The following is an 18,092-nucleotide window of genomic DNA, read 5'->3' as shown; positions in this document are numbered from 1 at the left end:
CCCCACATAGTGTTTGTCTTGTTTATGATATGTATCTAAATTTCTCACTTACTTTTCCTACTACTATACAAATGTTCTGTGAATATGCATATCAGTGTGAAACACAATGGGGAGACTAAATTCAAGATTAAAAACCTCTATATTTCTGGATATATTCTGCTTGGATTCCATATTTCTGCACAAAACTCAAGAGTTCAGGACTGTAAATTTGTGCAAACACCACGATATTAAAATTTAGTAACTTAAAATTTTGAGTGCTCATGATCAAATTTATATCAGTATAGACACATCTATGACAACAGCTTTTGTGAAGAAAAAAACCCATAACAGCCGCACCATGTTCTGCATCTATACAAATTTGAAATGTGTGCTTTCAATACTGCACCAAAGAGTCAGCTGCTGATTTCAGTAATGAATCGTCCAAACTCTGGTCTGTAAAGGGATGGAAATTATGTAAATAAAACAATGTCCCTCACTTTCTTCAGTTACAAGTAGGACAAGCTCTCAAAAGATTGTTTTTACTAAAATCTTACTTTCATTATCAACCAATCAGGGACAGTCAAACACACATATACTCTATTTTATCTTCACTGATTTATAGTATGGTTCTCATTCTTTCACATCTGTAGTAATGGGAGTCCTTGAACAACTCAATGGTTGTAAGCCTTTTTCGACCATGCTGAATGGACACACTGTAAAATAATGTTCAAGTAACAGATATACCATGGGATAACCAGAGACCAATAAAATTGAATAGTCAAGTTATCTCCTCTGCAGGGATGCTGCCAGGATTTCAGGATGCACTCTAAGTTTTGTGTGTGTGTGATCTCCAGTGAGGAAGTGGTGGTGGTGGGAATAGCCATTGTTAAATATCTCCCTAACACTTAAATATCTGTCACTCTTTCTTACTGTTCCACTCTGTTACAGCTCTTCTGAAATAAAAATTCTGGAAGAGATGTCATCTCTAGTTGTATAGCGATTATTACTGTGAGGTCATTGGGCATGGTCACGTGGTTGTGGTGGGGTCTTGGTTGGGATGGCATAAAGACTATAGGCTTACTCCATATTTGACAGCTAATTATGATGTTGTCAAAAGAATTAAAAAATTTCTAGCAATTCATTTGGACTCGGAAACTTGATTCATAGTCAATAAACAGGTTCTAATATTGATGTGTTTATTTTGGAGCTATGTTCCTCCATCACATTCAAGATCTGGATATACCAAAGGTGAAATTGGTACAGTTGCATCCTAAACTACTATCGTGGCTACTTCAAATGTTATTTAATGTGAGACTTTAATGCAAGAACTCGTAGCTTCAGTGAATTTTGGGTTAAAAAAATTAATTTCTTCTCAAACAACTCAATTTGGTGCAGATTACATTGTTTTTTAATGATACAGTAAGAATTCTTGATGTGTAAAAATTACACAAGAAATGAACATCAGATCAGAAAATTACTACCACTGGGAAAATACTGATAGGAATATACAGAAACAATGATATAATTATTTAATAGAATATGTGGTGACAATATGAGAGCTAGTTCTACAACTTTGTGCAAAATACATCTTGTACAACTATTCTGTTGTTTCTAACAGCACTGTAATATGGCAATAATTTCTGTCCACTTTTTACTTTAGTCCTTTGCTAATTAATAGTTTTAGATTTTACAACACTAAGCACATTTTACCTTTTGACAATAACACATCATTATAAATATTTAGATTGCAAGAAAATAGAAGTTACAATTTTAATAAAAGCACTGGTACCAGTAAGACTAAAGGATTTGGTAAAAAAAGAAAAGAATGAAGATGAACAGATTAGTAGTGTAGTAAAGAATCCATATATCAGAATGACATCAAGTATGTTTTCATCAATTTCATCATCAGTTAATGATACTGCTTAAAAATGTATTGTACTAGATAATATACTTTTTAGTTATCCATTTTGCAATACAAATACCAAATGATGGCTTGGAACTAAGTGCCAAAAGGTCTGCAAAAAATACCACCATGATCTATATATATATGGAAGAACCGAACATAAACAGGTCAAACTTTATCCATCTTGCTTTGAGTTTACACAGATCAGTCAGTCTCTTATGTTTAATGTCATTTAATTTTTGCACATAGAGAGCATGTACATCATTTGGTCATACATATGCATATGATAAAAAAGTTTGTCTTTTTATTCTTTTGTTGCTCAGTGGTTCTGCCAACTTGAGATCTACACACACTTAATTATGTTGTATGGGGATTCTCTGATGTTCCTTATGAGCATTAATCTGTTAATTTTTTCTGAATTTAATATGATCCTCCTCCTCGATGTACAAATATTATTCTGTGCTGTGAACTCCTTTCATTGCCTGCTGTCTGAAACGCATATGCATAACTAGCTTGAACAAGTTACTGTTCTTTATTGTTGTGCAATTTTCAACATCTCACATGTATGGCCCCATGGGTATTCTCTCTTGGATATCTGTCCCAGAAAGAAAAGTTTTGAACCAGAGGTCTCGTTAGGGTTTTAAAACTAAGAGTCCATGGCTCCCATTTTGGTAAAAATGCGAGTCCCATCAGGAAAAGTTGCAGTCCCCTCTCAGAAAACTATGCCAATTATAGTAACTATTGGTTGCCATAGAGTTTAATTTCTTCATTCTTTATAACACTGACATATTTATAACACTGACATAGCTCTTGCTTGTCCATCAGAGTGAGTCTGAATTTTTTAATCCAAGGAAGCACTAAGCTAGGCATCAAACACTTTCATACACTTGGCTAATGTCCCTTTCAAATTATCAGTTCTAGCAACTTTAGCCCTCTCCTGAATCTCACAATCTTCGTCAGTTTGCCGTTGAACCCCAAAATACTCATTCAAATCTATGTCTCAACATGTCATGATTCCGAGGTCAGGTGCACTGCTTATTCCGTTACACTTGGAAATGAACACAAGAATGAAAGCTAAAGTTGTTTATTTGATGTACTGTTATAAATGACCACATGTACATCTCTGCCTCTAAATTCAAGCACTGTAAATATCAGTAGATTTTCCCACCCAGCTGCCAGTCAAAGCCTTTGATCTCGCCGCTTAGCTATTGCAGCATGTTATTTTGATGTACTCTTATAATGGTGACGACGGGGGGGGGCTTTCAACCACTAAATTCTGTCATTGTAAATATCATCACAGCTAACTGATCAACACATTTTCCCACTATGCAGGTGACTGAAGCAGGACTGGCAAGTATTTGAATTTTACCGCCCGCCTAAATAAAGTAAAAAAACTGGCGTCCAAATAAGCGTGATCATAAGCGTTTTCGAGACCTCTGTCAGTTTTCACTAACATGAACCCTGCCAAAGATTCACTTCCTTGAATCAGTGTTTTGCTACCTCTTATGCCAGATTTTTCTCTTCCATAATGCTGTATTAGGTTTTTAAGTCCAACATTCCCATAGTCTGCTTGTTTAGACATGGGTATCACTGCTTTAAAAGTACGCGAATTCGTACAAAGTACGTGTACTCACGTGTACTGGCATCATTTTCTGACCCAATGTTTTATTCACGTTAGACCGCTAGGAGGGGGGTAGATGCGATTTTAAATATATATTCGGGTTTTTTTTCTTTCTTCTTTCTGACAAACCCACCAGCGATTTCTCATTTTGTTAGCACAACCCACAACAGAAGTGATTTTCCTAACCAACCTTCCACTGTCAGAATTAAAATAGTTCGAAACACAACCTCCTACAGAAGTTTTTTTGAAGTGCCATCCCCGGGGGGGATATATGGTTTACTGGAACAGCCCTGATAGCTGCCATGCATGTAGTTTTAGGATTTTCACTTAGTTAGATATCCTCAATTGCCTATTTGTGAGCTGGTAATTCAACATGTCTGTCAAGGGCTGATGTCCTGAAATTAGCATTTCCAGTTTTTACACATCATCTGCAAAGCACCTCATTTTTTTAATTCATTTCCAGCCATGATCAATATTGTTTCCGGTCTGAATTGAAAGAGTACTTTTCTTTCTTGGCTTTTGATGGACCCTTAGTTTCATCACAGCCATCTTTAAGCACATCATCACTAGCATCATCGAATACAGGATTAACCTGAGGAAGTCTTTGTTCGCTGTCATTGTGCCTATTAACAGAAACTTGTGCACCCTGACTGTTATTAGGCGTGTTACTGCTAAAATAATTAAAATGTGTCCAAGTTTTAACTGATTTTGCCATTTAATACATTGTCCCGCCTAGCCAGCCTCTGTATCAAATGTGATCTTCAGACCTTTCTTATTAAAACCAATCAGAATTGAGCATGTGACACACAGAAATATGTGATGTCTTTACAACTATGTAACTACAACATATTCGTGAGGTGACAACTGGGAATTTTACAGCAAAAAAAATATTAAAATAATGCATTCTGCATGAAAAATGCATACAATTCTTTTTTTTGCATGATTTTGCCTGCATAGGGTTAAAAATCTTATATTTGGTGGGGATTTATACGATCACACGTCCTAGTTGCAACACTGGAATGGTGGACAAAGCTTGCAGAAAGAACCCAGCTGTATGCTGACAATGGTGACTGCAAGGGGTTGTATGAAGTGTTTGAAAGCAGTGTATGGTCCTTCCTTCCAAATACAGAGCCCCCTATGGAGTGCAGATGGCCAAGAACTACTCACTGACAGGGAATCTATCCTGAACCACTGGTCTGAGCACTTCCACACCCTATTCAGCACTAACCGCACAGTCCAGGAGACAGCTATTAACCACATCCCACAACAGCCACCAAAGATGGAACTCAAGGCACCCATAATGCAAGAGACTGTAAAAGCCATAGAACAGCTGAAGACTGGAAAGGCTGCAGGAAAAGATGGTGTCCCAACTGAGATATGGAACAGGGCAAGCCCAGCATTACACACCAAACTCCACGAGTTCTTCGTTTGCTGCTGGGAGCAAGAGAAACTTCCACAAAACCTCAGAGATGCAGTCATCATCATCTTGTACAAAAACAAGGTAGAAAAGTCTGACTGCTCAAACTACCATGGGATAAATCTGCTCTCCACTGCAGGCAAAATCCTTGCTGGAGTGTTGCTGAACGGACAGGTCCCCACCACTGCAGAAGAACATGCTCCAGAGAGTCAATGCAGCTTCATAGCCAATAGAGGCACAACTGTGTTCGTCCTAAGACAGATCCAGGAGAAATGTCGAGAACAACACAAAGGACTGTACATCACATTTGTGGACCTGATGAAGGCATTAGACATTGTGAGCAGAACTGGATTGTGGAAAATCCTTGAAAAGCCTGACTGTCCTCCAAAGTTCCTTACCATGGTCATCCAGCTCCATGAAGACCAGATCAGTCAGGTTGGAAACAGTAACGACCTGTCACAGAACTTCCCTATCGTAAATGGCATGAAACAGGGCTGTGTTTTAGCCCCCACATTGTTCTAAATCTTCTAAAGCATGATGCTCCAAAAAGCAACAGAATACCTTGATGACAAAGATGGCATCTATATCCGATTTTGTACTGACGGCAACCTCTTCAACTTAAGGCGACTTCAGGTCCACACCAAGACCTTGGAAAAACTGATTAGAGAACTTCTCTTTGCAGACGATTATGCCCTTGTTGCCCACATGGAAGCCGTCTTACAGCGCATACCATCCTGTGTTACAGAAGCTTGCCACCTTTTTGGTCTTGAGGTCAGCCTAAAGAAAACTGAGGTACTTCACCAGCCTGCTCGCAAGGAAGAGTACCGGCCACCAGAGAGCTGAATGTAGTCCACCAGTTCACCTACCTGGGCTGAGTGATTTCCTCCGATGTCAAGATTGACAAAGAAATAGACAACAGAATGGCCAAGGCAAACAGCACCTTTGACAGACTCTATAAACAAGTGTGGTACAATGCCAGTCTCAAGAAAGATACAAAGATCAGCATCTACAGAGTTGTCATACTGACCACCCTCCTATATTGCACCGAATACTGTGTCACCTACAGTCGCCACCTCTGCCTCCTTAAACACTTCCATCAGCGCTGCCTCCGCACCATCCTCAACATTCACTGGAGTGACTTCATCACCAACAATGAAGTCCTCAAACAAGTAGGGATCACCAACACTGAGGCCATGCTCATGAAGATACAACTATGCTGGTCAGGGCACATGTCCAGGATGGAGGATCATCACCTGCCAAAGATCGCACTGTATGGTGAGCTGTCCACTGGCTACCATGATAGAGGGGCACCTCAAAAGAGATTCTTGAAAAAGACCCTCACCATCTGTGGCATAAATCAATGACAATGGACATCACAGCTGCTGACCATGAAAGCTGGTGATGTACAGGTCACCAGGCCAATGCCACTTTTGAATGAAGCAGACAGGCTTGGACAGAAAAAGATGGTGAAGAAAAAAACAGAAACCACTGGCAGCACCCACCACAACGTTTTGACCATGCCACAATTAACTCATGCATGTCTTCCCTGGCCATAAACTTCTTGCATTTACTGATAATAAAAATAAAAATGGAAATATAAACAACACATCAAACTCACATGTCACTAAAAAAGCACCCATTACTGAATGAGTAAACAAGAGACACTGCACACTAAAACATAACCATAATAAGCATCAGTGATAGCAGTCTAAATAGACAAAGTCAGAGAATGTGAAAAATTCACCAAATTATTAGAAAACAAAAAATAATGTATTACTACCTGTAGAGGGGAGATCACTCTGCCCAACAGAAACATGGGTCAGCAGACAACTTGAGCTCATTTAGCTAAAAAGTACTATCTGGGAGAGCTTGATTTGCATGGTGTTAGTAGTTCTCCTAAGGTATTATGATTGGGTAGATATTCTCAAAGAAACAGTCTTTACTAGGAAAAAAAATTGGTTTCTCCAAAACATTTTTTTTGCATATACATGAATTTTATATTGTCAGAAAAAGAATTACCATATATATATATATATAAGAAACAATCTTCTTGACTAATAATCATGAGATATTTGAACTGACATTTGAAACTTCTCATAATTTTTGTGAAAATAAATTTCTCAAGGAACATAATAGACTTAAGCATTGTCTCACTATCGGGCAATACTGGTGGGGTATTTACTAGCAAACACCTCGACTTAACAATTACAATTGGAATCAAAGTTAATTTTTGTTATTTCTATTGTTCTAGTAATGAACAATTACAATGACAAAATACATACAATTTAATTAATTCATTGTAATTATCTTTAAACAAAATATATAAATGCCAAACCATCAACAAGAAATAACCTACCCCCACCTCCACCATCACCCAAGCAGCTGAGCTGGCTTACAGATTTGACTCACAATCAAAGGGTGCAGCTTTGAATCCTACCACTGGATCAGCCTGGGTCATTTACCATGGTGTGAACATAGGCAAACCACTTGACTCCACTTGCCTCAGTGCTACATAACATACCTGTGCTACTGTGGCATAAAAATGAAACCAAACCTGCACAAACATATGGAGACATGACAATATTACTACCAAAACCCACTATAGTATCCTATACCACTGGTAAGTTGAAAGCAGAGGAGAGGGAAATAACTCCATCACCACACTTACTTTGTTAGAAACTCTTCTGGCATAGCATCAGGGTAGAACTCTCGGAAGGGAAGCACTATGTTAGTGACATACTTGTGAAAGCCTTGGACAAGCTTTTTGTATGCTGTGTCACCAATGTTCTGGAAAAAATAAAATACATGTATTTTAAATAATGCCAGCATTCAGCTCTGGCATGAACAGTTCTTTTAAGGAATATTCAGATTTATTATATTCTCAATAACCATATACACTTGCTTATAGGTAGAGTCAAACCTCAAACAACAAAGATCATGATCTACTGTAGCATAATGTCCATGCAGATTAGGGTCTCTGTTATTTGTTCTACTGATTAGTCCTAACAAAGAACACAGACCCAGATCTGCTGGCACATTATGTGATGGCAGATCTGGGTCTCTGCAGGTTGCAGTTGGACTCATCAAATAAGTGAGTACCTATGGTAGGTTAACACTTATCTTACATTTAATTTTGAAACTCGAAGAAACACTATAATATCACAAATATCGTAGCCTCTATAAAGAAAACAGAATAAACAGTCCTTCTTTTAATATTTAACTTTGGATATCTCATATGTGTGTCAAAAAGTCAAAGACATTTAAATACCACTCTAAATGAATGACAGGTATACATTCTGACAACAAAGCTATGTTTTTCATAATAAACATACATGCCAACCGCCAAGAGGTATAAGCATAATTTTTGCTATTATAGGTGGCAAAAAAGTGCAATTTAGGTGTAAAAAGTGTAATCTATACATTACATGCCAGAATTACAGCACATATGAAAAAGATGCACTGCAGCTGTTCAAAATTCTTGCCACAAAGTGCAAAATCCAAATGGATTAGAACCAGAATACAAACACAAAATTATTTATATTCAGCACTCACATCAACTAGTCTACATGTCTAAAGTTCGCTGAATGATCGTGAACTGGAATTCTTTAATGATTACAGTCAGGTTCTTATTATACTACTCTCATAATCTTCTTTTAAACGTGTTTTGGAGATTGTAAAGATCGATCTGCTCTAACATTTTCCTTCATATAACATCCACAACTCACACCATAAAGCATTTAACTTAACAACTGGCACCATTTTCTTACAAAATATAGACTAGTTCACTAACTAGCTTATCAATAAAATGAATCTGTTTGTTCACTTTAAAAGAAACCTGTGTTTTCTTGGAAATCAGTTTTATACAGTTGCTATAAATAGCAAATAAGGAAACTACTCTTAAGCTATTCTTATGCCGCAGTCTTTTTAAGATTATTCTCAAATTTATGAGTGCAATTAAAGAGATGATAATAAAAATGACAAAACAGACTTTTACTGCTTAATTTTATTTTCTATTTTTAATGTAGCAAAAAAGTGTAATCCATATAGTCTAGTGGAAAATGTAATTTGGTGAAAAAAGCATAACAATTATGCCGCAGCATAATGGTTGGCATGTATTAATGAAGGATGAATAGTTGCCATATAACACTGTCTGTTGGAGATGGAAGCCATCACAAATGTCTGCACTTTTTAATTTTATTACTTACCCCCCTCGACCCCAGCCTTCTTGATTTGAAACCTCGGTTGCCATCTACTCAACCAACTGCAAATGTCTAAGACACACTAACGGACAAGTTTATAGAACATGGCTTATTATCACAGTGTCTATGACTGACCTAAACGCAAAACTTAACATTGGTGTGATATTGCACATACCACTAACACAGTGAGACATAATAACTGATTGATTTCGTGTAATGTGAACTGCTCACTAATGACTTTAAACAGTGGCATGAATTAATGAGTAACTGAAAAAAACAGAAGAAACAACAACAATAGAGTAAACAGACATACCTATTTATACAAGATTAACAGCATTATTCTTAAGCTGTTTATAAAAGAGTAAATACAAAGAAAGAGTGAAAACAAAAGGTTAATCCTGACCAGGTGTGCTCGACACTTGACTAATTCATCCCTCTTTCCAGGCTGCTTTTCCAGGTAATCACAAAGTCTTTTACAAAGCTCCCTCTGCTTGTGGCGGACTTCTCTAAAGAATGGCATCAGATGAAACAACTTGCAGTAGATCTTTGCCTTCTTTTCCACTCGAAATAGCTGGATTGTCTGGCAAACATTCAACAAGAGGACGAAGTGAACATGAGACTGCTCACATGCAAGAATAGATGATCAAGAAATATGGGTCAGTAGTATCCTGTCTGTTCAAATTTCTTTCAGTGCATTTGTTTTGAAAATAATTAATTCATAGTTTCTCTGTTGTTTTCCATCTTCATCTGTATTTCATAGAACATAATTTGTCCAAAAGACATTGAATTTGGTTCAACAGCATTTGGAGATAATGTTTTTCAAATGTCTTTGTTTAATAAAAGTTAATTTGAAGGCACATGAACACCATTGAAAAAATTTGCATTTATGACTTGATGTTGTCAAATTTAGTCAAATTCTATGGAATGTTGTTTTTTAAAACAAAGAAGTTGCTTAAAGGAGACCAGAAACCAATGGAAATATAGAATAATAATAAAAGTACTATAGCAGAAAACCTTATTCTGAAGTATCATCTGCGACCATAATGCCAATATTTAAATATTGGCCTATCTTCTAGGAGCTGAATTTCCATGACCTCGTATGCAAAATTTCCGTGCCTATTCGGTTACTTTCGGGATGTGACGTCATAGTAGCGACTCCAGCAACCCAAGTGGGAGTTGCCAGAGTAAAAGACAATACCGTTTTGCGTTGCTTACGGGTGTAATAGAACATTAAGAAAAGCCTGTGGACATATTTTTTTTTCTTTTTCGAAAGATAAAGGCATCATGAAAGAATGGGTACATTATTACAAACGAGTCGATTTCAAAGCAACACCATATAGCACTATGTGCTCGTTACATTTCTCAAAGGAATGTTACGAGAGGGATCATGAAAAAATAGCAGCTGAAAGATACACAAATGCTAGGCCTAGACTAAAAGTTGGCACTGTTCCAGACATACCTTTGGACATTTTAAATCCGGGGAAAAGAGTTAAATGTGTGAGTTACGAAAATACGCAGAAGGACGAGTAAGTGACTGCAAAATGCAACAATCAGTCCACATACCTTTTATCTAAAACAGCAGTGCTAAAAACAAATCTGATAGCCCGACACCCTGGGCCCCTTCTGGTTTTAGTTCCGGCCCATCCTGTATTCAAAGTGAGGTGCCCGTCAGGCTTGTCGAAACAAAAATTGTTTGCCTGAGGAAACTTTGATCACGCTGGTGAAATGAGTAAATGTATTTTCAAGATGTTGACATACATGCCTTAACACGGCACAATCTAAATCAAATCACCACTGTCCTAGGTGAAATTTAGATTTGATTTTAATCAAATGGAAGCTTTGCTAAAAATAATATTCTAAACCTGTCGTGTTTCAAGAAAACACAATTTTCAGTAATCTTAAAAAAATTAATTTTTTTTAAAAAAATGCATTGTTTACATGTAGTATCCATAAACGGTAATCTGTATTAATTGGAACTGATATAAAACTATTCCTTGGGCAGTTTAAAAAGCAGCGATTAAAAAAAAGGGTCAAAGTTTCACATTAACTGTCTGACAATAGAACGGGGGGGGGGGACTATTGACACACACACACCCCTTGCCCCAATGTGTGACCGCCCATTTGACATGCCTTTTCTTGCTGTGATACACCTTATTATTCCCCCATGACAAGCCCCTTTTGCATATTCTGGTCAGTTCTGGCTAAATTGCAAAATAGCTGAAGTTTTGATTTAAGTACGCAAACAATAAAGCCGGTGTGACTAATGAACAGAATCCTTATCCTTGCATTGATCTTGTGAAAAGGACTGCCCTTCGGACATACTTCAAAGAAACCATGTTCGACAGTGTGTGAATGTGTAAGTACCAGCAATAGATTACCAAATAAACGATGCCTATTTTGTTGTTACTTACGATGCCATGGACTTCATTTCAACAGTTCAAATCTGCAGTCACAAGTTACCGTACATGTGGCAACTGTTTTTCTCAAGTTTTATGCCCCACCTTATTTCCTTTGGTTTAAGTCTTAATGCATGTAACACTGTTTGCTGAATAAAATATTTATTCAGAATTAGTTCTTTAGGGCCACATATACTGCATGGTATATTTTGTTTTATTCCTTGTAATTTAATCATGGTAATTAAACTTTTCATATACGGTAGAGGAATGTCAGGTGTTAACTGGCCGAGTTTCTTTGGCGGAAATGGAGATGCGATTTTGTTTGCAGAGAAAATTTCAACATGATCATTCATTTAAGTTAATTGGTGACAATTTTATTCTTTTAATTTTTTTATTTTTACTATAGTACTGTTGTGGTTGTTTAAAAAATCTGAAATTTACTTGAATAATGTTTAATCTTCACGTTCTATTTACTGAAGAAGAAAAAATGAAAAAAAAAAACAACTGTTGTGTGATATTAATTATTTCGTCCAGTGCCGGGTTTAGACGTGTGTGCGTGTGATTTGAATTTTTAACGTAGCTTTAACAATTTTTCAGTCATATCGCTACTATGTCAGCAGTGTGGCAGTTTCGACTGTGGATTGCATACGTTATATTTAAAAATGGTTTGGGGTGGGGTTTTTTTCTTCTGACAAATGAAAATTGACAGACATAATGTAATAATCGGGACTTCACCGCGCAAAATTGAGAGATATTACGAGATCGGGATGTAGATGAAGAAATACCCCCAAAATCGGGAGGTTTTTCTCCCGGCTTGAGAATTGACATGTATGAACTGTCCGGGCTTGTGGAATTTCATTCAGGACTTTAGTTTATTTAAGTCACCAGCCCGGGGCCTGTGCCTAACAAATTTCTTTTAGCACTTACCAGTACAGTACATAAACTATTATATCAAACTGCAGATTCAACTTTTGAATGTGCAACCCAAATGTGGTCTCCTGTCTGCCTCGCTCGCCAATGTTTATGTTTGTATTCGAGGACTGGCTAGTATAGCGTCACGGTACCACGTGATCTGTCTTCTCATCAAAACTCGGAAAAACTCGGCAATTTACGGAATCGTGGTATCTTCCACGCAATATAATCACTACCCGCTTACGATATTTAATTTATAAACATTGCAGTCGAATTAAAATCTGTAGAGAATTACATACGTAAAAGGAAAATTTTGATTTCTAGTCTCCTTTAATGCTTTTTCTATTTTTAGTAACAGCAAAAATATTTTATTGGCAGAACAACGTAATCTGTAAAGACTTGAAAGCACATCATGCCAGGACACTTATTTTTATACTTGGTCAGAATCTGTTTAGTTATTTAGTTATACTCTGTTCAGTGGTTTTTACGAACATGCTGTTTACATTTTAGTATATTTTAGTAATGGTGACCATATTATTATCAGCAAAATCTGTATCAACCTGAAACCATTCATGCTAGAATATTTTCTTAAATTTGGTCAAATTTTGTTTAGCAGTTTGTGAAAAAAACGTCTTTTAAGATTTTTTGATTTTCAGAAATGGCAGCCATACTTGATGGTAGATATGCATCATTTTTGAAAGTCCTTCATGCCTGGATGTAAACTTTAGTTGAAATTTATCCAAAGATGTTAGGAAGTCAATAAAAACAACCATGGACAGACAACATACAATGCTGAACATATGCTAAATGCAAAACAATACCAAGAGCTCACCTGGCTATGTGTGTATATATATATATATATATATATATATATATATATATATATATATATATATATAAAATCAAAGCTTTGATAACTTGATGGTTTCAGTGGTTGAAGTGGTACTAATTTACATAAGATCAGAAGGAATAACACAACTCTGGTTATATTACTATTCATAGTCCTTTCTAGTAAAGCAAACAAATGGCTCTAAAAATTTTAGTAATATTTTTCTGTATTTTCTTTTCTTTATATGTCCCTATAGAATCTATATTAAAACCTGAAATGCATTTGTCGAATCATTGTGGTGATTTCCTTTGAAAAGTATTTTCTACTATTGATTCAAGTATTACCATTAGTGGAATATACAAATATAAGTATTACCATCGGTGGAGTATACAAGAGATATATCTACTGTATGGTCTAATCATTTACCTAAATATGAGTTACTTCCCTAAGCCATTTCTAATTTTAGTATGATTATACGATTTATATTTATTATTAGTATTACAAACTATATATGGTAAAAGAAAATGGATGATATGCCATTAGCACAGAAGAAATGAAATTCTCTAATCCAAAAATAAATTTGTATAAAAATGTGTCATAAACTCCTTAACATAAAATCTTAACATTATCAATGCCAATGTTCTCCCTCCTTTTGTGACTGGACAAGTTATACCTATGATATACTGTATGCTAATGCTGGCAATTAAAATGTCAAAATGTTTTCAAAAACCATAATTAAAATATGTTTTAAACTGCTAGGAGGACAAAGAGTAAATTTCAACTTCCTCTTTGGGTGCCACAAAATACTTTAAAGTTATGATTCAAAGAATCCTTCTGAGGTATAAGCAACTGAAATTCATTCATAATGAAGAGGGTGCAGAACTATCCATTGCTTTGTTGCAAAGTTGCTAAATAACCAGTTGAACACTGTACTGCTGATATAGATCACACCAAGTCAAACTGAGCCATTTGGGACAAAAGGTCTCAAGAGCCTAATTGATGGCTCAGTGAACAGTGCTCAAATGCTATGTTGGTAGTGACTGCCACAATCCACAAAGCAAATGCAATTGTTTTCTTTTCCTTAAATTTCCTATTATTTGCAAAAATTTTAGTCAAATATATTTACAACAAATTCAGATTATGGTATAAAAAGTTTAAAACTGGATATAAGGAAATCTGTTCAACAATTATGAAATATTTTACATCGGGAATTAGCTTTCCAAAGCAGTAGCTCCATTTCCATCTTTATGCTTCAAAACGAATGGTTACTGGAATATTGTGCTAAATAAAGAATTCACTTCGTGAGTATTGACGTTAAATTTGAGGTTTTGCAAAATATAAAATTTTTGCTTCTACTTTAATATTGTTGATTTTGGAAGGGTTTTAATGATTCCATAAGAAATTATTGTTAGATGGCCTTTAAAAATTGTGGTTTGTAGCAACTACAAAAGGAATAAAATTTTGTACACCTTGAAGAAAAGTAAAATCTGCAGCATTCACAATAATGCCCATATGAACAAACTGATATACCTGTTTCCGGACTAGACCCAACCTGACTAACTTCAGCACATGGTAGAATATTGTCTGCTGCTTTTCATTAAAGACCTGGATACTTTTCTTTCCAACTGACAACTCTCCCATATACCTTGATCTGAAATTAACAAATCATACTGAAGAAAATATTTATATTTTATATTTGCAAGTAAATTCAGTTTCATAAATTTTTCAATCAATATAACTAGTCAATAATGCTAAAAAGTGTTGTTAATGCATGACCAAAAAACCAACAATTGTTGCTGGAAAGACTAACAACTGGAAAGGTATAAACTATTCTCTTCCTTTACTGACAAACACCCAATTATTACTCATTGTGAAGCAAGTACAAAAAGAATTGCACAGTAAGTGAATGTGTCTGTCAGGCCCATTCACCATAAAACAAGATCATATACAGATGTTCAAGATCCTATGCCATGTACATGCCACCACAGAAGGCTAACTTCAAATAAGAGTACCTCTAAAGAACTAATGGCTGTAAACAAAAGAAAGTCAAGAATCCATGACACGTCAGTTTCTTTTAATACATCATAAAATACCTTAGTCCTACATGTAAGACATAGCACATGTTGATTTTGTTTAGGTGCTATGTCTTACTATCCAAATAACGGCCTTGTATAGTGTGTTCCGATGTCGTTGACATCAGAATGAGTAGTCAAAGTTTCAGGAGTATCTCACACATCTGGCAGCATATATCGGCACTCTTCCACTAATTCATGTGTAATTAATATACTTACTGTGCTGTCTTTATCCTGGCGGAATGAAAATACGACACTAGCAAATGGATGCCTTTTCATGTTCCATTGACATACATTTAAATTTGTTGCAATTTGACAGTAGTTGAGGTATGCCGAAGTATGTGTGAGATATTCCTGAAAATTTGACTTTCTTTACGATGTTAGTTGACATCAAAACATGCTACACAGCGATGTTAGTTAGGCAGTAAGACCCTGACACCCAAAACATAAATATCAGTGTCAGGTCTTACAAGTAGCACTAAAAATACCTTATATACAATTGTAAGTAAGAAATACTTACACACAGAAAGAAAGGAGAGAGAAAGAAATGAAATGGTTCATTTTAATTTGTTATCACCTCTCTGCTCGACGGACAACAAAATCCAGAGAAAAAAAATCATCTTTCATGTGTTTGTCAATTAGGAAAAAACCAGAATGACCAACTTATGCTAAGTTTCCAGGTAGAGATTAAGCCAATAGTGGAAATGAACTCATAAAGAGCCCTTTACATGATAGAATAACTCCTTCAACAACAAAAAAACAACATTTAATGTGCAATAATTTTACCATATAAATCAATGAATGAATGAAATTTTCATTAATCAATAAACATTTAAGTCACTGTTACCTATTTTTAAAGAGTGTGAATATTAATCTTGGAATGGTCAACTGTAACCTAATTTTTCAAGTGATGAGTACTATTCTACAACAACAAATGAACAGTCAAACCTGCAAGCAGACACCTCTGGAATGTAAAACAATGGCCTCTCAAGCTTATTTCTGCAATAACAAGGTGTAAATGACCTCCAAAATTCATAACAGAGGTGATCTTTGAGGCAAGTATTATCTTACCTATGTAATTCTATATCAATACATGCAATAGGTTCAAAACTTGAAGTCACATGCAACTTAACAGTGACACTACATGGAAACAACAATAACATAATGCAGTAGAAAATAATTATATTGATTTAAACTATGTCACAAACAATTTCATTAACTGACTGTATAAAGTAATAAGATCCATTAAATGAGATTCCAACTGGATGAAATCAACGAAAACAAGAGTACAGTGAAATGCATATTACACACCCACCATGTGTTTAATAGCCCTCTATGTAGGCAATGGTACATTACAGTGAAATGCATATTACACACCCACCATGTGTTTAATAGTCCTCTATGCAGGCAATGGTACATTACAGTGAAATGCATATTACACACCCACCATGTGTTTAATACTCCTCTGTGTAGGCAATGGTACATTACAGTGAAATGCATATTACACACCCACCATGTGTTTAATAGTCCTCTATGCAGGCAATGGTACATTACAGTGCAATGCATATTACACACCCACCATGTGTTTAATAGTTCTCTATGTAGGCAATGGTACATTACAGTGAAATGCATATTAACACCCACCATGTGTTTAATAGTCCTCTATGTAGGCAATGGTACAGTATGGTTCATGGTTGAAATTACTGATCAACAAATTTCAATATATACAACATTAAACTACACCTAATGTGCAGAAACCATAATTTTCTTTATTACCATGACCATGACCTCTAATACTGACACCCTACAGGCTTCTTTGTTACCCTAAGTGCATGTTTTCCAAAGTTTGATCAACAAACTCATTCTACAACCAAAATTATTCTGCAGAACCCATTTTACTTTGAGCCACAATGACCTTAATCTTCAACCTTTTGACCCAAAAATCAACTAGCTTCTTCCACACCTTAAGTGCAAGTCATCTACAAACTGTAGTCATGGTACATTTTCTAGAAATGGAGCTATTCTGAAAAATCCATGTTTCTTTCTTCCGCCACAGCAACCTTGATCTTAAGACAACTTGATCCCAATACTGATAAGCTTGCACCATAAGTAAAATGGAACCATCCATAAAGTCAAGTCTCTTCCTTAGAACTAATGCTAATATGCAGAAACCATTTTTTCTTTCTTTCAGACATAGTAATCTTGCTCGTTGACCTTTTAACCCCAAACCTGATAGACTTCTTCCATACCCCCACAAACACGGTTCTGGTAAATGATGTAGAACTAATATCACTGAGTGGAAACCATTTTCATTCTTTTAGTTAGCAACCTTAGACCTAGAGACTCTGAAAATGGTTGGGTTCTTCCTAACCACACAGACAAAGTTTGGTGAGTGTAGATGGTGTTATTATGCAGAAACTATTTTATTTCTTCCATCCAGCTTGAACTTTGAGTATTTTACAGCACAGTCAAGTGGCTTCTTCCTTGCCCCATATGTCAGCAAGCCATGATGACTAGTAAATGTAAATGATGGAGCATTTGTTTAGCGACAATGATCCTGACCTGTAACCGCTCATATTTGACATTGATATCCCTCCTCCCTACCCCAAGTGCAAGCCATCCACAAAGTTTGGTAACTGTAAATAGTGGATAACTTGAGTTACTGTGCTGCACACCATTTCTTTTTCCAGGCAGTGACCTCTGACCTTTTTACACCAACATCAATAGACTCTTCTGCAAAAGTGAAATTGGCAACCGAAAGATG

The 18,092-nt window shown here is 36.0% G+C and overlaps 1 protein-coding gene across 1 annotated transcript in view; it reads right to left on the bottom strand.

Annotated features, from left to right (window-relative positions):
• Positions 1-18,092, bottom strand: part of LOC149796148 (general transcription factor 3C polypeptide 1-like) — a 492,926-nt gene that overhangs the window by 455,163 nt on the left and 19,671 nt on the right. Inside the window, exons 6-8 of the mRNA XM_089966075.1 lie at positions 14,787-14,907; positions 9,523-9,699; positions 7,589-7,707 (exon numbers count right to left, since the gene is read on the bottom strand). Coding sequence (XP_089822201.1) covers positions 7,589-7,707; positions 9,523-9,699; positions 14,787-14,907 — 417 coding nt within the window. The remainder of the gene's footprint in view (positions 1-7,588; positions 7,708-9,522; positions 9,700-14,786; positions 14,908-18,092) is intronic.

This window comes from Sinohyriopsis cumingii, chromosome 7, assembly GCF_028554795.1.
Source record: "Sinohyriopsis cumingii isolate HCF-2022 chromosome 7, ASM2855479v2, whole genome shotgun sequence".
Classification (NCBI taxonomy): Eukaryota; Metazoa; Mollusca; class Bivalvia; order Unionida; family Unionidae; genus Sinohyriopsis; species Sinohyriopsis cumingii.
The sequence above is the reverse complement of the archived record's forward strand: the minus strand, read 5'-3'. Positions and strand labels throughout refer to the sequence as shown.